General features: G+C 38.5%; 1 protein-coding gene across 2 annotated transcripts; it reads right to left on the bottom strand.

Moving 5' to 3' along the window:
* Positions 1-105: 105 nt before the first annotated feature.
* On the bottom strand, positions 106-24,914 carry tnfaip8l1 (tumor necrosis factor, alpha-induced protein 8-like 1). Of its 2 annotated transcripts, none has more exons than XM_028444688.1 (4): positions 24,877-24,914; positions 24,122-24,404; positions 3,109-3,388; positions 106-2,369 (listed from the first exon to the last, which is right to left on the bottom strand). In XM_028444688.1, the coding sequence occupies exons 3-4, from the start codon at positions 3,378-3,380 to the stop codon at positions 2,081-2,083; spliced, it is 561 nt and encodes a 186-aa protein (XP_028300489.1). In that variant the 5' UTR covers positions 3,381-3,388; positions 24,122-24,404; positions 24,877-24,914; the 3' UTR covers positions 106-2,080. The 2 variants fall into 2 exon arrangements, with proteins under 2 accessions (XP_028300489.1, XP_028300490.1); XM_028444689.1 differs by having other exon boundaries at positions 24,795-24,880.
* Positions 24,915-25,380: the final 466 nt, after the last annotated feature.

Genomic DNA, 25,380 nt, shown 5'->3' with positions numbered 1-25,380 from the left:
GCAAAGTCAGATTACCCTCTTGATCTGGCTTCAAACTTTTAACATCAGGCACAGGCAGACATTGTGTATGGTTAAGGACAGAAAAAAAAAAAGACATTTACCCCATTCAAAAATCAATCTGTATTTCATTTATTGTGTTTGGATAAAATACAAAGTGACAAAAACAATCATATGTACAAAAGAAGAGAAGACAACAGTAAAAAGGCAAGAAAGATCATTTCCTGGCCTTTAGAAGAATGAGAAAAGCTGTTACAAAGCTTTGTGTTTGTTTTGGTATGAAGTCTGGACTGACTGATTTACATGAACCCTGAGAGCTGGACTGATTAGAGAAAAATCATTAAAAAAAGAGAAATGTAAGTATTTTGGGAGAAAGCATTTCACTTTTGAAGCTCTGAAAATAATGACATAACTTAAGTGGGTCAAACAAATGAAAAACACTCACGTCACGCATAATTGAAAGAAAAGAAGTGCTGCATTCAAAAAAGAGAAATTTTAATAACAACTGCCACCATCTTTGTCTTCATTATCCCGGGGAGCAGGATTATAACTATCAAGTGCATACAAATGGCTAAAGTGTTCCCCTGGAAAAGCGGCTGATTTTCCTACAAACATCCGTCCTTTTTTCTTTGGTTCCTTTGTCCGTACTGCTAAAAAAAAAAAAAAAAGTAAAAGTTTCAGCAATGCTATCTGGGAAAGCACAGCGCTTATTACACGGCTCAAGGTACGCACGCACACACGCATGCATGCACGCACACAGAATACAAAATGAGGCCGCAGCACAAAACAATCTCCCTGACAGGCTCAGTGACACACAAAAGAAAGATGCCCATTATTTGAGGCTGGAGTGGAATTGTAGAAACAATGCTGCGTTACAGGGACAGAATGACATCTTTCACTCCGTTAGAAGACTTGCAATGCACAAATAGACGGTGATCCATCCATCACTTTACATGGGGTCTGCGGCGTGAGATGGAGTGTCAGCTCCGGTCCATTTCAGCAGCCCAGAGTGGGGAGCAGTAATTGCAGAGGAGAATCAGGTGCTGCGTTTGTCTCTGCTCTAATCTCTATAGCCTGCTGCTCCTTTTCAGACGCAGAGCTGCAGCTTTTTTTGCCCCGCCATTCATTCAACTGCTCAAGGGGAACCTTTTCACTTCAGATCAGCCAGAATATGAATCAGAGTTTCTTTTAATATTCCTCCTAAAGGAAACACAAACACAAAGCCGACCCTGCGCATCAACACCCATTGGGACAAGAAGGTGAATGGCAGCCCATTGTTTATCACCTTTTGAGAACACAGACCTTTACACCTGGTGCACGTTGCGCAGCTCAAAGCTAGCCAGACATGCAAGTCATTACAGAGACCGTTAAAAATGCACAACACAGACACATTCCTTCACGTTTAGGGTCCCCAAATGACCCAAATGCTTCATCTTTGTTGTGGCAGCTATAAATCAGACTAAACAACTGGTTTTATACGTCCAAACTAGAGCCTGGATTTCCCATTTTGAAACAGGGTTCAGTGCAGGATGGTAAGAGCTTTAAAATACAGACTAAGCAGGATTAACAAACTCCTGTGCTTCACATAAATTCACTACTACAGGAGTGTACAGTACAGCGCTTATTCAGATTTGAGTGCAATACTACTTTCAGTTCATTTTATCTTCTGGCCTCTCTGGAATCACCTTTGGCCATTAAAGGCATAAAATGAGTAATAAACGAAAGGCCTGGTCAGTTATACTAAGAAGGAAAGCTCTCGGAATAGGGATAAATACTACTTTAAGGCACAGTTGTCAAAGCTCTTACCCTTGCATAACCTGATTAGAGCATTAACTTTTCCATTCAGTCACAAGAAAAGAAAAATAAAATACAAGGAAATGCTGGGTTTGAAAGCTATGGAGTCAGGCTGTGAAAGGATGGACTTTGGACCGTCTAGCCAAAATAAGTTCAGTGTTTGAGTGAAACGCCCACGAGGCAAAAACCAACAAAAGTTCCCAATTGTCATCTTAAAAAAGAAACGCTGCAGGACCGAAAGCGAAGGATGACTCGAGGTAAACGAGGACTTGTGTGGACGTAACGTGGGTCAGAGATTTCCCTCATCTAGCATCTTGTTGACACCATTACAGATTCTCTCCAGGTGAGCGCGATACACCTCCGACGGCCCGTACAGAGCTGCCAGGAAGTCACAATCGGCAAAGTGATTAAAGACGTGGTTGACCCGCGAATGGCTCTTGGCTGTGAGGTGGCGTTTGATAGCCTGGTGCAGCAGTTCGCGGCAGTCGTTCAAGATGGCGCTCATGACCCGGCGGTCGAAGGTGAACTCGATCTGGTGGAAGCTGACCGTCGTCATTGCCAGAGTGTGGACTTTCTTCCTGTGAGTGGGTAAGAAAAAAAGGAGAAGCTGTAACTTTTTATTTCTGACTAAAGCAGCAGAGGTGAATCCAAATAGAAACTGCTGTCTTTTCATTTTCTTTAGAATCCCTGAACACATAAGTTCTGCAGCTGCTCCTCAGAGACACATCTTTGCTTTAATAGAAAGACCAATATCTCAATACCTAAGCCATCGAATAAAAAAATGAAAACCTAATTTGTTCATTGTTGGAAATCAATAGCCAAGCGTTCTGTGAGTGTGCACTTCAGAACAAAGTATACACCAGCACAAAATGTCTTTTAGGTCAGGGGTTCCCAACCTGGGGGTTGGGACACAAAAAGGGGGTCACGGACACATTTTTATTAGATTACCTGGGTTAAAAAGCACAAGTATATATTTCTGGTTAAATGCAGATTCAATTCAGAAGAGCATCTACTTACACTTATTATAAATTATCTCAATGTTCGTTGTCTAATAAGGTTCATTCAAAATAAAGGTAGACTTTCTTGTTTTGTTTTTTTACTCTTACTTTTCATCCCTTTGACTAATTATTTATACTGGTCCTTCTATTATCTTAAGATCATGGCGATCAAACTTTTTACGTTTAAATAAGGGCCATGTTTTAAGACTAAACGGTCATATAAAGTAAAGAACCACCAACCTAAGAGTGATTGAGTGAACACTGATGAGAATGTGACAGTAAAATTACATAATTACATAATACATAATTTTAAGTCCACCTGAAGTTCTCCACCAGGATCAGCTCCTCGTTGCTGAACTGGTTGTTTCTGTAGAGCACGCCCAGCTTCACTACCATCTTGATCAGGTTCTTGATGATCTTCTGAGACTCTTTGCGGTTGCGAGTGTATTCCTTGGTGACGCGGTACAGCTCATCCAGGACTTCACTGCTGGTGTCGTCGATAAAGAGGTTAGCCATGCTCTTGGTGGCCATCTTGCTCATTAGCTTCTTCTGCGCCTGCAGGGCTAAGTTCTTGGTGCTGAAGGAGTCCATGTTGAAGTCTGGGTAAAGGGGCGCAGAGGTAGAAGGTGTTTATTTGAATGGTTACACTTGATGGAGACACATGAGATTGGATATTAGATAACATAACCTCAAAACTCTAAAAGCTCAAACACAGGAATAATTCAATTCTGATCATTGAAGAAATCTACAGAGTGGAACGGTTATCACGTCACTGTAGAAGACAAGAAGCCTAGTTGAAGGACAAATGGTAAACAAAGTCAAACAGCAACATAATCTAGAGACAAACGTTTTGGCTCAAGGTGACATTTGGCATTTTAAACTAACTTATGTTTTAGGAATGAAGTGAAGCTTTTACTTTCATATAATAAGTCAACTCAAAACCAATAACAATCTGCCAATAATGGATTTATTGAGAACAGCATATGTGGTCATGAACCAAAATGTTCAGATTTATTTATTAATTATTTAAGGAGGACAGTAAGCACACATTAATGTGCATAATGCATGTAAATGTGTAGGATATATATATAGCAATAGCTCATTTCCAACCGCTGTTCCCCGTTGAACCAATGCAGCCACATAAAAACAACACAATACATAAAAGCACAACAGTGAAAGTATCTGCAGAAGCAGATTCATGCACCCAAGCAGTAAAACACACACACAATAATTCCATAGCAGAGATAGATCACTACATATGACCAGAAAGTCAAAATTAAAGCTAAAATGACAAAGTGAGTTAACTAGCAAAAGAGCATTATTAAATTGCAAGCTGCCAAAATGGTGTTATTGCACATTTCTCTATTGTTAAAAAGATTTAAATTAGTTCATTTCAGATTTCCTTATTGTTACACTAAAAAAAAAAAAAGATCAAAATAATAATAGTTACTTTTTTATCAGATAAAGACAGTGTCGGCCTCATAGATCATCAATAAATTGACTATTATTTGCTCAAAAAAGATGAGATTGTTTGTTTTGAGCTCCAACTTAAACCCTCTATTATTGACATTGTAGGTAAAGTTTTTGCGCATTGCATTATTATTTCGATTTCTAGTGTTTTCCCCCCATAACTCTACCAACATAACTTCCCAACACTAAAATGTATGGTAAGAAATAAGTAAAAACACTTCTATGCATCCGTTTACGGGACTCCACGTCCCACAACGCAATGCGCAAAAACTTTTCCCACAATGTCAATGTTCCAGCAGCAGTTTCAATCCTTTCACATCTTTTTTTTTTTTTTTTCTGAGCAAATGATCTTCGATTTATTGCTTTATGAGGCCTACATGATGTCTTTATCTGACACACACACAAAAAAAAAATCATTGTCTCGAGCAGCTTTAAAAATAGATAATGAAGCGTGAAAGCATGAAAATTGTAGTTTATTGTAAGTCAGGAGACCTGCCAAAAGGTAGAGAACAACAGCAGTGTTTCACATGTTTAATAACATACATAGACAAAAGCAAGGAGAGGAAAATATTTGGCAGAGGACAGAAGGAAGTCCCCTCACAATCGAACACTCCTGATCTGCTCTAAAAACATTTAAACTGAAGGGCCAAAAACAGTCTTCCCTATCAGATAATAAGCTATGGCAGCTGTCAAATTAGTCCTTCCTCAGACTCTGGCTTGGAGCCTAAAAGATATTTAAAGGAGTACCGAAGTAACATTGTGTGTTGGATTAAAATCAGTGACAACTCAGCAGCAAATGTAATCTGCATGTTTCATCGGCCCGAATGCATTTCAAAATAAAGCCAAATTGCACAGGACAATGAGAGACATCTCAGTCGCTGCACGTTTGTCGGGTGTTTCATGTACAATGGTGTTTCTGAGTGTTTGTTTGTGTGCTAAGTGGGGTGACTCAGTGAAAGGCTAAACCCAAGATAAAGGCTCATAAATAGTGCGGACCACAGGGGTCACCAGCTTCCACACAACCCCATCAAATGAGGCGGGTCTGTGCTGAGACACATGGCTTCAGCGGCTGAATCCCAATAAGCTCCACAGGTCATTTCTTCAGATTTCTAAATCATGTTTTTTTTAAAATAAGAAACAGAATGATCTGTTTTTCTTTGCTTTGACTGCCCGACCTTCATAAATCTCCCAAGATAACCTATGGGTGCCTGAGCATAAACAGGCAACAAATAAGCCTTTTTTCCACGACCGCCTTTCAGTAGCAGAGCAGCAGAGTACAAAAAAACAAGATAGAGGAGACTATATTAATAGATTTCTTTTTAGAGATGTGTAGGTCACAAAGATGTTTTTGAATTATGTTAAACGTAAAAAGGATATTTCACCACCACCGAAATATAAATATATATATATATACACACAGTATATGTAAAAGCTATATACGTACATAGTTACGAGCATAAAGGCTAACAATGGTCCAAATATTAGAATAAAATAAGCACTTGAATTGGTCACTCGTAAACAAAGTGTATGAATTTTCTCTACTTTTTGTAGCATTTTCAAACCAACAGTAAAATCCAGTGTTTATGAAAGGCCATTGTTCTAAAACACCGTTTACGTCATGTCATCCTGAAAATTCGTCACATAAAGATTCGCAAATGTGATTAAAAACAGTGAATAAAATGAAAAATGCATTTGCAACTCAAGGGCTCTCATGGAACAGCTGATTAGCTGTCATATTTGCCCAGTTGATTTCAGCTCGACTAAGCATATTTACCTTGTGGGCATTACTCTCTGCCACTTGCATGTGATAAACCTTTGGTCAGCACTGCAGTTACGGTAAAACAAGAAGTTACGAGCCTGAACCGGATGTGATGACCTGTTTGTTTAAAGTCAAAATGACATCAGATATAATATTAGAGTCACTTAGTCGTTTAAAAAGGATGAGATGCTGAGACACCGCCTATGATTCAGATCAGAATGGAAGTAGGAAGCACAGATGTAGTGACAAAATGAATCACTTATATTAGTCTAAGGCTTTATTCTTAGACAGCCAGAGTGCACGTTTTAGATCTTGCACTAACACATCTATCTAATGCATGTGTAATCATCTGGCTTTGCAGAAGGTCTCAAAATACACTAAACTAAATATTTATACAAAAAAAATGCACTAAAATGACAACAGAAATGCACAAAACTACACCAAAAAAAGACACAAAAATACACAAAATGACTCCAGAATCACACTACAAATACAACAAAAAACTATAATTATACACAAAATGCACAACAATACGACAGAAAGATACAAAAATACACATAATGACTCCAAAAAAAAACATACATTACAGAAAAATACACCAAATTAAAAAATATATATAAAAATGAGTAAAAAAAAAACAATTTATCATGCACATGTTCCATAGAATTAAACCAGTGAAATTGCACACTCTATTTTACTTTGCACCTGCAAATACACCCCTTTATATTTATAATGCTACAGAGAATGTTGTTATTATTATGCCCATAACTGACAACTCTACTTAAGCGCCCACTATATGAATACATATACTTCCGATGGGCACTGTACTAGTAAATATAAATCAACAAACTGTGCAATAAGAAAACAAGACATTTGTAGATGTCCGGATGATCCATCTATCCATTCATTTTCAGACCCGCTTTTTCCTGTTTTTCAGGGTTGCTGGTGTTAGCCAGTGCCTACCCCTCCGGAGATGTCTATACAATATAAATATAAAGTAATAATAGGTATAAATGGAATTAAAATGCAAGTATTTACAGTGGCAGCAGAGATATCTGGCAAAACATGTGATAGATTGCACCTGAGTACACATGATATCTACAACTGAGAGAATACTGAAGTGGATTTGCAGGAATGATGATGGGAGTGGAATGTGTTGGTGCTGGTGGGAGTTCAGGGTGGTTCTGGTTTATGGTTTAAGACAACAAGCATGGCAGATACCTCTTCAGGACTGCAATTGGTAAAAAAAAAAAAAAGGCAAGCTTTAAATAGTTAATGATCAACTCCAAAAATCATATTTAAAGACCATCAAACCACAGTTTGGCTGAGAGGGAGAAAAACAAAGAGGAGAAGCCTCTCAATAAAACATCCAAAGTGGTATTCAACAGCTACAACACTTGTCCCGATTTGTCAGAGAGGCTACTGCAGCTCATTTAGATGAAAAAGGCAGGATAACGTTTGGACAATTTGCTGTCACGGTAACGGAAAATTCATACCAAAAGTGGATAATTGCTAAATTGTTGAAAAGTGCTGAAATAACAATACAAAGCAGGCCCGGTGGTATTAGAGCAGCAGACAAAATAGGTGGTGACACGTTCCTGCTGGGTAACTTGTGATTTCTACTGTTGTTGTTACAAGAAGGCAGAGTACTGCTACAGTGCATGACTTTCATTCCTCCCGCTCTCTCCTTCTCCCTGCAATGCCTCTCTAAGAATATCAATAGGACTCCTTGGAGATAGTGTCAGCAGGATGCTTACCAGAAAGGAGACACACAAGGAGAGGGTGAGCAAATACAGAGGCAGAACGATGAAGAAGAAATGCTGGCAGAGGCGGGTTATATATCATTTCCAGACATCAGGGGAAAAATAGATGGTAAAGAGAAGTCCTTTATGTACTTTCTCAAGCCGGATCTTTGCTTTCAACCTCAATTGTTCCAAGTGCTGGTATCTTCATAAGTCCTCTTCCATGTGATGATAAAAGGCCACTATCAGATTTGCACCAAACGACCGTAACCATGAGCTTTCCAAGCTGTGAAAGTGACAGAAAATCCTCGTCTGATGCAATGTGTGTGAAACAGTGGATGAGGACACTAATGATGGGACAAAAAAAGAAAAACAAAGCAGGCCTGGGAATCTTTATTTGTGTCTGAAAGACAACCGAGAACTGCCACTTTATCCTTTTGTGACGGTTTAACACAGCACTCAGCCACACGGGGAGAATCACATCACTTGAAGGAAGACCTCTTTTATCCTCTCTGTATCCCTCCCTGTGATGGATGTGTGCAAGCCTAAAAACTGCAAATAGCTAATGGGCAAACCTCTTTCTTATATTAGAGGATCATTTCATAGCGCTCGTTAAATTGTACTCGTCGGGCACCAGAGAAATTATAGCCGTCAACGATGTGTAGCTCACTGAGAGAGGACAGAGAAGAGGGAGAGGAAGAATAACGAGAAAGAATGACAAGTCTCCCTTTCATGCTACTAGGGCTGAAACGATTCCTCGCATAACTCAAATAATTCGATTACAAAAAAGCTTCGAGGCAAATTCTCTGCCTCGAAGCTTCGTTTAAGTCATGTCACTCACCAAAGTCCGAATCACGGCCGCTTTGTAGACGGTCCCTGGTAGCGTCATCTTTCACCGGACTGAATTAATTGACGCGCATCATTTTCTCTGGCAATAGCGGAAGACGTGGGCACCGATGGAGCGCGAAAAAGATGTCTAAAGTGTGTCCGACCATTTTACCCTTCGCAGGGCAGACAATGTAGTCCAGTGTAGATACTGTAAGATGATCTAGTCTACCATAACAGTGCTTCCACGATGATGCTGCAGCACCAGAAACGAAAACATCCTCACGTAAATGCCATTTCTGCAAGCGGACTCGGAGCCTCAACAAGGTAATGCATTTTAGCCTGTATTATGAGTTAATATTGACGAGGCATAAGTAACAAGAGGGCAAATGCGCTAAAATCTCACTCACATAACTTTCCACGTCACCTCTCTCTCGCGCGTGTTGATACAGAAAGAGAGACACACCCCTTTAAATAGGGACGATTAGCGAAGTGTTGTTTAAATACGAAAATGAGTCAAAAAAACTAAATATTTCTACAAAAAATAATGCACAAAACTACACCAAAAAAGATACAAAAATACACAAAATGACTCGAGAATCACACAGAAACGGCAACAAAAAACAATGATTAGACAAAAAAAACGCAGAAAAAGACAACAAAAATACACAAAACTACACCAAAAAGATACAAAAATACACATAATGACTCCAAAAAACATACATTACAGAAAAACACACAATATAAAAACGAGTAAAACAAACTACAAACCAAACAATATTCATTCAAAAAAGCTATATAAATGCTAAATATGGTCAAAGCTGCATTCATTAGCTTATAGATTTACTTATGAGCGAGTTTATTGAATTTGTTGTACAAATCAATGTTTTTTTTTTTGTCCATCACAGCGGCGCATGGACAGCTGTGTCCAGACAGGTCCCTCGTGCACTGTAGAGGAAACTGCAGGTCTTACCAGATGGGTTATAGCAGCGGCTACATCCGTTTTGCTTTTCTTTTTTTTTTTTAATTATTATGATAAACCTCAGGAAATAATTTGTATATTTATTTATTCATTTTTTGCCGTGGTATTTGTTTACTGTTAAATTGAAGTATTTTGAATAAAATATTGAGGAATAACTGACAACTGCTTGCTCATTTTAGGAAGTCTTTAATTTTTTGTAACACACTATTGATATAGTTGTTTACAAACACAAAAGTGTAATTTATCCGATTACTCGATTAATCGATGAAAAAAATTGACAGAATACTCGATTACAAAAATATTTGACGTCCGCAACACTACATGCTACTGTATAGAGAAAGTGTATAGTGGTGGATTGTCTGCCTTTGGTTTCACTCATGAATCAGGAGTGACACGACAACCCTGGCAGCCTTATCTTTAGAGAGGGAGGATATCCTCACTCTGGCTTTATTCTATTTCCTCAAAGCGAGGAAAACTAAAGGCGCTATGAAAAAAAAACATTTTCTCAGGAGGCAAGCATGGACTTATGAAAAGGCTTCTGATTCACTTCTTATTTCTCTCCCAGAGCATCAAAGTGGGTAGTGGTAAATCCGGGTGGTCTGTCTTGTCCTGGGACCGTGACACAGTATCTCCTCTGTTTTTTTTTTTTTTTTTTTTTTTTATTTAATAGAGAGTGGAGACAATATTTGAACACATTTAACGCAGCACAAGACGTGACAGCGGCATTTTTTTCTGCCGAGCACTGCAGCAAAAAACCACAAGCCACATTATCATCAGCGCATGCAGGGATCAAGCAAACAAACAAACATCTGTGCGCCCGCACACACACACGCATGCGTACACATTCACCGACCGGCCTGGCTTGCTACACAGATGAAAATGAAAGGTAAACAAAGACAGATTGCAGCAGCTGAGATCCTAACACTTATAATCACAGCAGTTAGACAAGCTGTAAAGTACGACAATCACAACAAACTAGAATGCACTCCCTCACAAACACATGTGGGGCTAACTCCTCAACATAGATGACTCATTAAAATGAACCTATTGAGAAGGACCCTCCACAGGGCTGGATGGATGTCTCATGACAGTGAGAGAGTTCTGGGTAATGAACTCAGGACTCTTGTCACCCTGCCGCAGGTGCAGACAGATTTGACAAGCCTACGAGACAGGACAGAAGATGGGAGGCATTGCTGACAAAGAAATAACCTCGCTGTCATTCTCTGAAGCCCACAGAGGATTTCTGGAGATGGACTGGCCTTTTACTTATTTGCTTTAGACTAGTGCAGTGCCCGTAGGAAGTATCTATTGCTACAGAAAAGTGGGAGGTTTAATATTTAGCACTGTAATATAGGCTAGCATACATCTGCAGCTTGCTGAGAGAGAGAGCAAGAGGAGAGAAAGATAAAGAGGTGTGCTTGTTGTAGCTAGTCGACTAAATGAACTGTGCAGAGCATAATATTTAGCACTGTAATATAGGCTACATATATATAGTGTAAGCCTATTTTTTATTTTTATTTTATTATTATTATTATTACTCCTTCTGGTCAATATTTACGGTGTTTTTTTTTTTAGGATATTAGACCCACTTTAGTTGTTTTTAAAAGCCCTTTGTGCAGTCACTCCTGTAGATTATACACAGCTTTCAACGTATCCTTACCATGACAGTTACCATGACTACCAGTCAACATTGAGCTGCATTTAAGACAATTTTATGAAATAATTTATGAACGGTATCATTGCGGTCCAAACAAAGCCAACTTGCACACCCTTGAACCAAGCAGCAGCCATGTTGAAAGTCTCAGGTCAATATGAGCCTGATATGCAGAGATATTTGAGGAACAGACAGAGATTCCTTGCTTTATAGATAGATGTTTGAGGACCAGGGCAGGTAACGCTAATGTCTGCATTGGACACACTTCAGCCAAAAGCTTTTCCAAGTCATTTGGGAAAAGCAGAACAAGTGGGAGTTTAACTCATACTTGCTGTCTCTTTCATTTTAGTTCATTTACCATTGCTGCAGCACTTTACAATAAAAACATCCCATACAATAAAAAAAGAAACTTGTTCTCTTGAATCAAATCTTTAACTGATTAAGTAAAGCTATTCTGATTATACTGTATATATATATTTTTTTGATCTATTGTGGATTGGACAAGGTGAATTCAGGACACACTTGATTTGGGATTACAGACTGTATGATTTGCTAAACCAATAAAAGCCAACTGAACAAATCAAAACAAAAGAACTCAGAGAGCGCAAACCCCAGCCAAGAGGTACTTGTGTCTACAGTACCTTTTGGATCATCTCCAAAATCAACTTTGTTCTGCCTTTTTAATATTGTCCATCAGCTCACCAAATTTATTTGAAATCCATTCAGAACTTTTTTGAGGTGTCCTGCTAACAAACATCCACATTACCACTGGTGAAAACATGACCTCCGAGGCGGAGGTAATGAAGACGTAAGCTTTTAATTGATTTACCAGCTATAATGCACCTTTTGTTGTTTGCCAGTCACCCAAAAAAAGGCAAATAAGAATCTAGGGTTTCCTAGTCCCCCTTTTAATTGGCAACACATGTTTGCAGTCATGTAAGCAATCAGTTCACATGATTGTTTCCAGATTCAAGTGAAAAAACTTAAAGGTTAGAGGTTTGACCTCTTTCTCTCACACTCAAATTTACCATTTCACCCAGCACACCCTCAGAATAAAAACCATCCAATTGTGCTGCTAAAGAGCCAAATATACTATAAGACTACTGCCCTCCATATCCCTAGTACGGCCAGAAACCTTTAAAAGAACTTTCTTGTAACAGTTATTCTAAAACTTCCAAGAAGTACAAATTGAAAATGTATTGATCAACCCTTTTAATACAAATATGTAATAAAGATAAAACTCTTCCTTGGTTAAAATGTCAAAAACTCATCAGCAAACAGAGTAACAGATAATTTGAAAAGAGTTGCAAAACAACCTTAATTTCAGCGTGTCCTCCAGCTCATCCTCTGGCCACTTTCCAAAGCCACGCCCCTTTCATTTATTAACCCACGTTGGCAGGCAGAGGAGTTCAATGACTTAGAGTTGCTGTTTTGACTTACAGCACAGAAAAGGGAGAAAAATGACTCATTGCAAAGGGCAATTAAAATAATCAAACAATCTTCACAAAGATTGTTTTCCACAAAATGATCTTGAAGTCCACTTTATTCATGGCCGTCTGAAGGTTAAAAACCTGCTTCATTACTGCAGCAAATCAACATCAAATCTCCTACTTATTAGAGTCCCAGGGAAGAGTCAGAGACATTTTTAAACCCCCCCCCCAAAAAAAATACAACTAAAGAAAAACATTTTTGATTATAAATCAGCCCTGGAGCCCCAGTTGTAGTTCCCCAGCTGAAGGCCTTAAAGCAGGAAAGAGTGATTTCTGACTGTTTAATGTTTGATGGTTTCATAAGACCTCAATTATTGATAAGATTCACAAGTCATTACTACAGTCATTTTCTGTTACATCTGAGCTTGTGGCATTTGTTGAGTATACTGTCGTCTTTTGTCCAGTGTGTGATTTTTAGCACGAGCACGTCTGTTCATTTTAATGCTGGATCCAACACAGTGAAATTGTGGAAATGATTTGCTAAAGGCGGGCATTGATTCCGTTTCAGGATGATGTATCATTAAATTGACCTGCCCTGCATACGGAAACTGGCTCGTGAGTGGGAATAGCCTGGAAATGGAACACACACTTGTAGCTACCACCAACATGTGCCATCGTGCCTCATGAACAGGAGTAGAAAAAGAAGAACAGGGGACTGGAAATAAACAATGCCACTCTCTAATATCTGCTGCTAATAGCAAATACTTGATGAATGCATAGACCAAAATAAACCAATGAAAGACTGCTTCAATGGTTTGTGACTTTGGCTGAACTTTTCATGACACATCATTTAAAAAGTGATTGGTTGATGGAAGCAGAAAATGGCACGACTTTCATGCTCTTCAGGGACTACGAGTCACATGGATTGGGGGCACAGTGACCCTGACAATGCCACAGACAGAAAAACGTTCAACATTTCCAAGAGGCTATAGCGTTATTCGCCGCTGTCAGCTACACGCGTTTCCATGGTTATTTCAGATATGGCACAGTCACTCTCATCTGGTCTAAAAACCCAGAGTAACGGAGAAGTGCTCAGTTTGTAACCAGACTGTGACCTTTAACTGTGCGTCTGCTCCACTCAATCTCTCCTCTCCTGCAGTTCCCTGCTGCCATTGACCCTCAAATACACAAAAAAAACACCTACAAGACAAGGTTAAAGCTTTCAGTTATGATGAAAATATGTACGTACGACGAATTAAGCAAAGTTATTCTGACCTTGCAACGAATTACACAAACATTTTAAAAGATTTATTTCAACAGTGGTATATACTCTATATATATTTATGACTAAAGAAAGGTCAGAGACAAAAAGTTACAAATGTGCACATTTAGTAGTGGTCCTGCAGCCATCTCAGAATATTAAACCAGGAGGTTTGATTCTAAGTACAATAAACAAGAACAAAAGTTTGATTTGGCCATGACAACGAAAATGGCAAGAACTCATATCGGCTGACACGCGTCACGCCCACGGCTGTCTGAGGTAGTGGGAAGAATATATTAACAACACAAGTTTTACAGTAGATAGAGAAAGAGAGAAAGATATTTGAAATATTGACTCACGGTGCAATTGCTGTAATGGTTGAAAGAAACAAATGTCCAATGTAGGGGTACAGGTTAGATTGGTGATCATTATAAAGAGGTGATCAATGCTGAATGCAGAGCTTCATCTGACGTGTGTTTTTGATATGTTGCAAAGAACAAACAGTTTTGATTATTTTGACTGCATTTCAAATATGAAAAAGCTCTGATACAAAGACAGGCTTAGCTATTAGTTGAATTGGTGGTCATTTTACCTGGTGACACGTCACCGCAGGATCATTGCACATTCAAGCACACGGCTGCACAGAACGTTGTGCAAAAAGCTGATTCGCTGGTTGAGGGTTATTAAAGGCTTCACAAAGAATGTTTTGGGACCAGATCACACATTTCCATAACGTGGATAACGTCGCTCTTGCACCGTAATCTTGCGTGATTTCAGCGTAACTTTTCACATTTTGTAAATCATCTAAAGCATATAAAATGAACAACAGCAGTTGAATCTATTACCCCTAGTTAGCATGTTTGGTATAATTTTAGTAAGTTTAATAGCCAGTAAAGAAATCTAAACAGGGAATGAAATGGAACAGAAAGTGCAATGAGATTTGGAAATGAGTAAAACCTGAAAGATAATTTGGGAAATATAAAACCCAAATTTGGAGAGCCTCCATTCTGCGGATGCAGCTGATGTCAGAGATGGGCAAAGAGAGACAGGAAAGAGGATGTGGGTCTGTTGTTCTGACAACATGTGCACAAGATCATGCTATTCATTTGGCATACAACTGTTAATTACAATTCAGCTATAATTAGAGTCTCTAAATTACTTCTTTTTTTTTTAATCACCAATTCTACACTGCTCATAAACAATTTATAAAAAATAAATACATTAAAAATAAAGTGATTTTTGCTTTTACCTTAAATATCTAATTGATTTCATTGTAGAGCAGAGATGTTAAAAATGGTGTCTCCGTCCATCATCTGTTATCATATATCAATTTTAGATGCTCTTACTTTCACACAATCCACGCTAAAGCACAGTCCTCTCAGGTACCCAAAAAAAACAAGAAGACAATCATCAACATCCCCCGCCAAAAAAAGAAAACGGAACAAGGGCTTCTCATTTTTTAACTCCATCAAGGTGTTGATACCCTGAAGCCACACACGGAATTTGGTTATCCTATCTTAAACAGTTTCTGAGAAAAGCTGCCCCCTTTAACTCGGACGGATGGACGCACGGATGGAGCTCAAACCTATAAAAAATACCACTATACAAAAATCTGCAAGCTTCATGCTAACGTCTATCGGAAAACCCATGTATATGCTCATGCTAATCGGCAGTATAACACACCGTTTATGCTCAACTTTGAAAAACAGTTTGAGTGTGATCAAACAGTACACTAAAATATACTCACAAGCATATGTTTTTTTCAAGCCAAAAATACAAGAACTTAGTTAGTAGAGACCAGTAGACCATGGGCTTTCAAGATGGCGACTTCCGACTATTACGGCAACAGTGGTAGGTCAAAACACACAAACTCACCCAGAGTAAAGAAAAACGGAACAAGGGCAATAACTCCGGAAAAAATAATTGCATACGTCTCATTTTCAGACTGCGTCAAGGTGTTGATACCCTGAAGCCACACACCGAAAATGTGGTTATCCTATCTTACACAGTTTCTGAGAAAAGCTGTCTCCTTTGAAGATACCTCGAACAGAGTAAAAATAACGAAACAAGGGCAATAACTCTGGAAAAAATTATTGCGCGCATCTCATTTTTGAACTCCATCAAGGTATTGATACCCTGAAGTCACACACGGAATTTGGTTATCCTATCTTAAACAGTTTCTGAGAAAAGCTGTCCCCTTTAACTCGGACAGACGGACGCACAGACGGACGGAGCCCAAACCTATATCCCTCTTCCACTTTGTTGCGGGGGATAATAATAACTATTTGAATGTTAGGTTTGTGTTTTCAGTTAAATGATCATACACAGAAGTTGAGGAAAACAACAACATTACAGACATAATTAGAGCAAATTCTAAGGAAACAACAAATCAAAGAACTACAGATTCTTCCGAGTTATCCAATATCATTCTCTCTTTGTTTTGAAATACAATAGACAATCCTGCTGGTTATATAAGGTACAGCCAGGCTTTGTGTTGTGAGAGGACAAACAGATTTACTTCACTGATGGGGAAATCAACGCTAGGATTTCAGAACAAGTGCACGCTGAAATTTCATCTTTCATCAAGTTTTTCCCGTGCTTGTCCCACTGTACTCTTGAGACGTTGCGTAACAAAGGAGGTACTGACTGCTAATGGAGACAGAGCTGGGAAACTTTAACAACTTCCAACTATACAAGTCTGTAACTTTATGCAAAAAGCTCTGACACAAGTGGTGTATTACTGTATATGTGTGCAGAGCAGATGCAAAACGTATAACGTGGGTTTAGGAAGTAGCAGGTGTTTGAAAGGTGTTGTGTTGCCACTATCTCATCTTCCCACACAGTCATCATCTGTGAGGTGTAGCGCAGATCAGTGGTAGAGAAATAGGCAATCAATGAAGACCATTTTTCAGATCTGCCAGAGCCCGCTCAACACTTAATAATTAAAACATAGGCATATAATAGATGAAGGATTTTTCATTTTGCCTTCAGATTTGGCTTAATATAGACATAGGTCACAAGCACACATAGGGCCATTTTAAAATATCCTTAAAAAAAACGTATATACCCAGTTCCGCGTCACGTTCCACTTTTCCATCACGTTTCCATTTCAGCGACTTCTCCTGTTTAGATGACTTTACTGGCTATCAAAATACAGAAATCGTACCAAACATATTTAACAGGATTCAATGAGTCAACAACTGTCATTCATTTTACTTCAGATGATTACCAAAATTGGCATGGTTACTCTGAAATCACAAGCGATTACATCCCGCTGCTCGCCACATGTTTATTGAGAAAAATACCATGGAAATGCAGAATATGGTAGAAAAACAGTATTTGGGAAACCTTTGACTACTGCCAACCAACAAAATCACCCTCATGTTTTGCACTTGTGTTTTGATTGTAGACAGGGATGTCCCGATACAACTTTTTAATTTCCGATATGATACCAATATTGCAGTCTTGCGTATCGGCCAATACCGATACTGATCCGATACGAAATCAGCATGAATCAGTCACCTATGGATAGAAGTGCTGGAGCGGAAAATTTTATCGGAAAGCTTGTATCGGTGATTTTAGATGCTGCCCAATAAAATCCGATATTCATTTTCTGGCTGATATCGGACCGATATCCGATATCAATATCGGATCGGGACACCCCTAATTGTATCGTAGATACTTCTGTTGTGATGTGTCACCAGGTAAAATTACCATGGTTCAACTAATACACCAGGAGTTAAACATGTCTTTGCTTCAGTGCCTTTTTAGATTTAAATGCAGTCATAATCTGAATTGTTTGTTCATCACAACACATTAAAAACAAACTTCATTCATTTTTAATCATAGGATAACATAACTACTCAATCCGTAATGAGTAACGAGAGATTCTGAACGGGATTATCAGCAAAAGTGGACACAATCATCCGTTTGTCTCACGCTTTCAAGACATTCAATCATGATCTGTTTTGAAAAATAGCGTGTAAATGTGTGATATTGTCCCAAAACATGCATGTGCAGCATTTAAGTGTCATGTCGGAGCCTGATTTCAAATTTAAAAAAGAAACGAGTCAGATTGCTTTTTCTGTTTCAGAACATGAATTCTGTTTTTCCGTCGGATTTCCGCGATCCCGTACAATCAGAGGCCCCAGACACAGTCGTGGCAACAGGTTAGGACTGAGAAGAAGGAACAGGCCAATCAGCACATGTGGTTGTGAGCTTGTGGCGTACATTTAGAAACATCACTCAGAGTCAGGCACGTGTAATAGGGTTTGGAATAGTTAACTGCTGTTCTGCCTCGAGGCCAGCAGCACACGGCACTCACTCACAACATTTGTTCGTGCATTAAAATGCATAAGACGAACACCGTTTCATTGGAGCTGTGCTAATGCGAATCGGCACATTTGTGGAACGTGACAGACTGAAAGTGAATCAAAAGTCTGATCCACACTTCTTGTTGCCACATCCTAGAATACATTATTTACAGTATGACTAACATCGGAAAAACAGTGTAAAGATGATACGTACAACATATTCTCTGCGCTGGCATCGCGACAGATGTCAAGGTCTCTGAAATTTTAAAGATGTCCGACATCAGAGCAAAGTGCATAGTGAGGACTTTTTCTCACCTCAGTTCTGTGAAGGATATCATTGGTTAGCTGTACCTAATAGTGAGGCAAAAAACCAGAGTGCAGAGCAACGATAACAGTAGGCAAAGCAATCGGTGCAAACAGTGGGGAACCAACGTGCTGAGAGGATTAAAGTGATAAGCACTATTCTTCATTTCCAGCAGCTGAGATGTCTGCTGCTCACAGCCCTGTGCTCCTTTAGGCCAGGCCTCACGTAATGTCGTGTTTGCAGCATCCTGAAGGCACCTATGAGCTCAGCTGAACCCTGCAGCCCAGTTAAAGAAGGTCAAACCTCTCTCTTGTCGTGTTAATGAGTTACTACGGCTTCTCCGCAGCAGGAACAAAAGCGTCTCCAGGATTACTGCAGCAATTTCAAGCTCTGCCCCTTAATACCACGGCACGGGGATGTCAAACAATGTGACTATCGTGCATCTCTGAAACAGGCACAGACAAGAAATCCAGCACGAATTCAGTTGTATTGACAAAGAAATAAATGAGGCACCCAAGTGCGGGATTAATCCTGCAGGGCAAATTTGTTATTTATTGTCTTTCAAAAATCATACAATGCTCAAACAATGATGAAGCTGTTGTAGAGCAGAAATGTGTAACTAATGAGGAAAAACAAATACTCATTAAAACCAGTCTTGGATGAAATCAAAAAAAGAAGTACATTAACTGTAGCACAATGCGCTATTTATTCATTTCAATGGTTGTTAGAAGCGATACAAACAAATCTGTCCATCTAATAGTTTCAATGATGATTAAATGATGAATCAACACTGCCGCCGGAGTTCTTTTTTTTTTTTCTTTTCGTCCAATCCAAGCCAAGGCTGCAAGTTCATTTTCAATGAATTATGGACCTAAATAGAATGATCTTGTGATTTAAACAAAAGGAAATGTATGCAAATAAATGTACAATTATAAGTAGGGCTGCAACGATTCCTTGAGTTCCTTGAATAACTGGATTACAAAAAACATATAATTTAATATCATTATTCTTTGCTTTATTTATTTCAATTATGTAATTCAATGTAATGTATATTTTATTTTGTAGGGGTGTCCAGATCCAATATCAGCCTGAAAACGAGTATCGAATTCAAATTTCCGATTTTTTTCTTTTTTTTTTTTGCAATTCATTTCTTATTTATTTTATTCAATTGTAGAATACTGTAGATAGTATGTTGTAGGTTAAACTGTATGTAACTAATTGTTTAATAATAAATGGGTCAGTTTTTCTCATACCTACTGTTGCTGACTATTGTTCTCTCTTTGAGAAACATCACTTGATCAATCCTTTTCTAACATTCCACACTACAAAAAGAAGAAAAAAAGTAATAAAAGTTATGTATGATTCATGCTGATATCGGATCAATATCGGTATTGTCCAATACACAAGGCTGCAATATCGGTATCATATCGGAAATGAAAAAGTTGTATCGGGACATCCCTATTCTTTTGTACTTAGCATAAGACGTCTATAAATAAATGTATATTTTTCTTAGAAATGAAACAAATTGGTTGGTAAAATTAAGTGATCATTCTTCTTTTCTGTTGTTTATAGGAAATTGAGCTTTAATTAAGTAATTATATTCGATTAATCGATGGAATAATTGATAGAATTCTCAATTACCAAAATATTCTAAGGTTCCAGATAGGAAGGTTGTGATTTTTCCACTGTGAGGGCCAAAAACATTCAAGATTTTTAATTTTTTATTGCAAATGCATATTAACATATGAAAAGTTGGAAACCCTGCACAAGAAGACCTCATATTTGTGTGTGTTCTTTATGCGAGGGGGGTAAGACCTATACTATAAGGGCAAAGACAAAGCATGATGGGTAAAACTTTTCTCAGCTGCCTTTTCCACTTTGTGTCGACCAAGGACAACCATTCATTTGCAGCTTTGAAAAGAGAAGCTGTGATTCCATTTGTGAAACAACTAACATCCGTCATACTTAGGCTGTCTCAAAGCTACCAAGTAAACGAGACCAAAAAAAAAAAAAAGGAAATCCTGGCAACAATAAGGGAGTGCAGCTCCAACGACATCACATCATTCCACCATTGACGGAGCTAATGCAGAGAGAGAGGCAACTACAAGTCCTGATCCAAGACTAAAGTTCCTCTGACACGTCCGTCCAGGCTGTGCATGATAATGTCTGCTACTACGGCAACTGCCAGGGCTCCAACTGCACAGTGAGGCCATTCATAACTCCAGCCTTGCTATATAGGATAGCTTTACAACATAAACACAGCAATTTGTAACAAAACACATCAGCGCTTGTTAAAGATACACCCCCACTGCCCCCACCCCTTCTGTTTAGTCCGACTTCTGGATCAATTACAAGAAGGATCATGGGCAGTTGAAGAGAAAATCAGTTTGATTCTAGTAGTGCATTCTCTTGGTAGTTTTCACGTTGTCATTTGAAGCACACGCTGTAGGTGGAGGAGAAGCAATTTTAGCCAAATTGTTGAAAGAACAAACACAGTCCATTCCCCCTTGATTTGAAGCGACTGTGCCAGTCTAACGTACTTGTGGAACACAAAGCAGCCTTACATCTCTGACAATTACAATCACACTGTTCTGTTTGAGCGGACCGCCTCTCACTCCTACTCAGCGCACCAACGCTTTTTTTTTCCCAGCTTCTACACTCAATTATCCTGTTCGAGGTCACATAGCAAGCACCAGGGCTCGGTCCAGCCCACCAGACAGGTAACACCACACACAGACATGTTGCCAGTCCATCATGGGGTCAACACTCAGGGGAAGTGCACACGCACACACGCACACACACCTTAAATTATGTCAGATTGAAAACGGAGTAATAGGAGAAACAAGGGCATGAAACCAAAGCTTCAGGGTTGCAAAGCAGCAGCAGTAGCATATTTTCATCAAATAACATTCACACCACGGCTTCAAAACATAATTAAGTTTACTTGCCAAACAAAGTAGATAATCCAATACGTGTTTAAAACTGGACTCCAGTTCTGGCAATAAATCCACTTTTCAAACCACTTGTGGTGTCATATGCTGTAAGCCAACTGCTGCAGTCCCTTTAAACCTATCACCAAGGCCTCACCTATGCTACACAAACCCCCTCTTTTACACTATATATTATATACCGTATACTATATTTAGGAGCCAAAAGTGGGTCACAGTCCTTTACCTGTCAAAAAATAGGTCCTGTGCTTTAATTTCAATAGAGTTTTATTCATGCAGCATAGCTCTATTCTATTCTATCTATTCACATTCAGTTAGTGACTACTTTTTCAATAGAAAACAACACTTTCATTTTTAAATCTTGACCTCGTTAGGTCATTTTAATTTATTCATACTGCAGCAGATGGTAGTTATATGCTTGTCAAAGATCATTTTCTTTATGGACCTTATAATGATATATGGTGATAAATGTTTCTCTGCCTTCAGAATCCTTAAACATATGCCACATACCAAAACCTCACAAACACACAAAACATGCTTTACGAATGCCAAACGATCAATTGTGGTCATTTACAAAGTAATGCATTTTGTTTTGCAAATAAGAAACATACCTATCAAACAAATACAACATTTTTTTTTTCTTTACACATACAAAGGATTGCGTTTTCAATCCAAAAAATATTCTTCACTTACAAACTAAAATATTTCAGGTACTGTTCAGTTTGTGGCAATACAATACCTAAAAATTCTTTAAAATATAAGTATTTTTTACTCCAGTGTGGGTCAAATTTAAAGTAAAGAAATTCTCTAAAAGCTGGTATTATAAAGCACAGTTATGTAAAGGATTACAATAACTACAACAGCAAAAAAAAAAGCCCTACATTGATAAAGTATGACAAGAAAATTGTGGTTAAATCCAGAATGAGGCACTAAAGTTGATTTGAACAGTTAAAGTATTGAAGTATTTCTGTTTATCTATCTCTCCAACAATGTAATGGGATCTCTGCACCTTGTAAACACGTGATATTTCAAATATGCATCATGTGACTTGAAAACCGTTAGTCATAACTAAGCATTGCACAATCCTACAAAAGTTCATGGTCACCAGCCTGCTGCTATTTACTGGATTAAACATTACTGTTCCCCTGCAGCAAGGACTTTGTGGCTTTCTAGTAGAGTTATAATTGTACGTCTGCAGTCAGAAGGTTTGTCTGAGTGAATGTGGGATTATTTTGGGTAGTGTGGTTTCCCAAAAACATGTGTTTGGTCAAGTTGATTTCTGAGGTGAGTGTGTGATGTTCTGTCAGTGTGAGGAGCACTGGTGACCAGTTTACTCTCCTCTGTATCTCCATAAGTGAGCTGGATGTTGTCCCAGCGACCCTGGAATAGATAAACACAGTGTTTTTCAACCTAGGGGTTAGGACCACGTGTGGGGAAATACATTTTAATTTTTTTTTTCAATTATTATTCTTTATCAACTTAAACAAAACAAAAAAACAATCTTACAATTGTATTCTTTTTTTTTTTTTTTTTAATTCAGACAACGTTTTTCAGGACATTTTTTTTTTGTTTTATCTCCAGACATGTTTCGACTGCCTGCTGATCGCCTTTGATGGTTCCTTTGAAGTTTCACTTGGCTTTCCATGTAATAGTTCATTTTGTCTTCCTTTTGAACGGTATGTTAAGTTAAAAAAAAAAAATGTTTTATTCAGACAAGGTTTTCCAGGAAATTTCTATCTAACATCTTTCGACTGTCAATTGCAAGTCTTTGTCAGAAAAACCTCGTCTGAATAAACGAAACCTCAACTTCACATACTGTCGAAAAAGAAAACAAAATGAATCTCGCTGGAAGTATAACTGTATTCTATACTTTCACCTGGTCAAATATACATCTAGTTAATAATAGAAAGAATCTATGTATCTATTTGTACAGTTGGCGTACGGACAATCCCCGGTGCTATCGGTACGGTTACCGAAGTACAAGTACGTAGTGTTTTAGGGTTAGATTATAACCCGATATCGCAACAATTTTTAGGGTTAGGTTTAGTCTTAGTGGCCAATGACTGACCTATCACGTGACCTAAACTGGCCAATGAGGGGCGCTGCGTAAAAATAGAATGTCAGTATATTGATACGGCAACCGTACATATAGCCACTGCCTTAATAATAATAATAATAATAATAATTTTAAAATGCAGTTTTTGTAATACAGTATAACAAACATGATCAAAAAGTCATTCTGGAATAAAATGTCTTGAGGATCAACAGATATTATTGATACCAAAATGGGGTTATGATCCAAAAAAATATTGGGAACCAGTGATATTGATTAACAGGTCACATCTTTAACTTTGAAACTTCCCAGACCTGTGTGGTCAGTGCTGCATTGGTTCTTCTTTCTTTAATGAAATCTTCCATCACAGTTTGACTGACTGACCCTGATTAATTAGAGCCACACTATTATAGAGCACTAAAAGCAGGCCCCATAATAAAGGCCACCTCCACACCTCAGTGAATCCACAGTAATCCGAGCACAGGCCTCTCTCTCTGGGTCTGTGTGTGTGTGTGTGTGTGTGTGTGTGTGTGCTGAGCAGATGTTTCATTAGAAACTGCTGGACCATTGAGCTCCTGGACATGGACTCACCTTTTCCTCAGAGTGGCTCCAGCAGGGCGATGAGGGCGAGTTCCTGAGAGTCAGTCCTTCAGGTCTTCATGCTGCATAGGCCAGGGAAAGTCCCCTCTCTGTCAGTGTGTGTGTGTGTGTGTGTGTGTGTGTTCTCTCTGCTGCTCCAGCCTCCTCTTTCTCCGTGTCTTCCTGTAACCTTGTATTGTTGCACAGTCACAGATGTGTAAATTATTGAGTGTTTTCCTCCCTGGTGTCGCTGGCTGATCTGTTACAGAGGATGGTCGTAACACGAGCCCTCCCACTTGTGAAAAAAAGAAAGAGAGAGAAAAAAAAAAAGTTTTAAACTTGAGGGAGACCTGGAAATGAAGTAGATTGATGTGGGTTTGGGCCAATGGAGGCCAACTAGGGTCGTAGTCCAGCCCCTAAAATACAGCCATCACACCCACAGCTCCTCCCTGCACCCACCCACCCCCTCCTCCATGGCACTAGTTGGCACATATTTATCATTAATGTGCTTCACATTTAACTTAACCACTTTTTACACACCCACAGACTGTTCATGACACATTAGAAGGCAACAACTTGTGACAAAAACCACCAGGACTAAGGATTTTTTTTTTTTTTTACACTAAAGACATCGTCACATTGTAACTTTCAAACCAATTTGAACTTCTATAACAGTAATCATTACCTGACTGTTTCCTTCTGGTTAAACAGGCGTTTGTTTTATTAGTTTGATTTGTTAATTTAACCACAAAAACCATTGAACTCACACGTATGTCGCATTGTCCTCCAAAGGTCAATAGATGGCCGACAGCACCTCCTGCTGGTTTTTTTGGGTTTTTTTTTTTTTTTTTTTTTTTTTTTTTTAAAGCCAGTGTTTTTCAACCTTGGGGTCGGGACCCCATGTTGGGTCATCTGAAATTTCTGAAAAATGAATTTTTTGGACATGTTTAATTATTCTTAAACAACTGTATGCTATACTTTCACTTTGTTAAATAAAAAACTAGTTAAACTAAAATAAAATGCAGTCAAAAAATAAATTAAAAAAACAGTCACTATTCCTGGCTACTCCATATTTGTAATAAACACAGTATAACAAATATGATCAAAAACTAATTCTAGAAAAAAACAACCAAGTGATATAAGTGACGCCAAAAATATTCTTTGTTTATATATATATTTCAATTAAAACAAAATAATTTTACTTTTCATAATTCCAGCAAGGTTCATTTTGTCTTCTTTTTTTAAATATATGGTTTTGTTTATCAGACAAG

Source organism: Gouania willdenowi, chromosome 4 (genome assembly GCF_900634775.1).
Source record: "Gouania willdenowi chromosome 4, fGouWil2.1, whole genome shotgun sequence".
NCBI classification, from domain to species: Eukaryota; Metazoa; Chordata; class Actinopteri; order Blenniiformes; family Gobiesocidae; genus Gouania; species Gouania willdenowi.
The sequence above is the reverse complement of the archived record's forward strand: the minus strand, read 5'-3'. Positions and strand labels throughout refer to the sequence as shown.

Bases quoted from the DNA above. Each gene is read 5' to 3' on its own strand.
- tnfaip8l1 (XM_028444688.1), bottom strand. From the start codon at position 3,380: ATGGACTCCTTCAGCACCAAGAACTTAGCCCTGCAGGCGCAGAAGAAG. The intron at 2,370-3,108 runs GTGGACTTAAAA...ACCCACTCACAG, and splicing joins ATCCTGGTGGAGAACTTCAG to GAAGAAAGTCCACACTCTGG.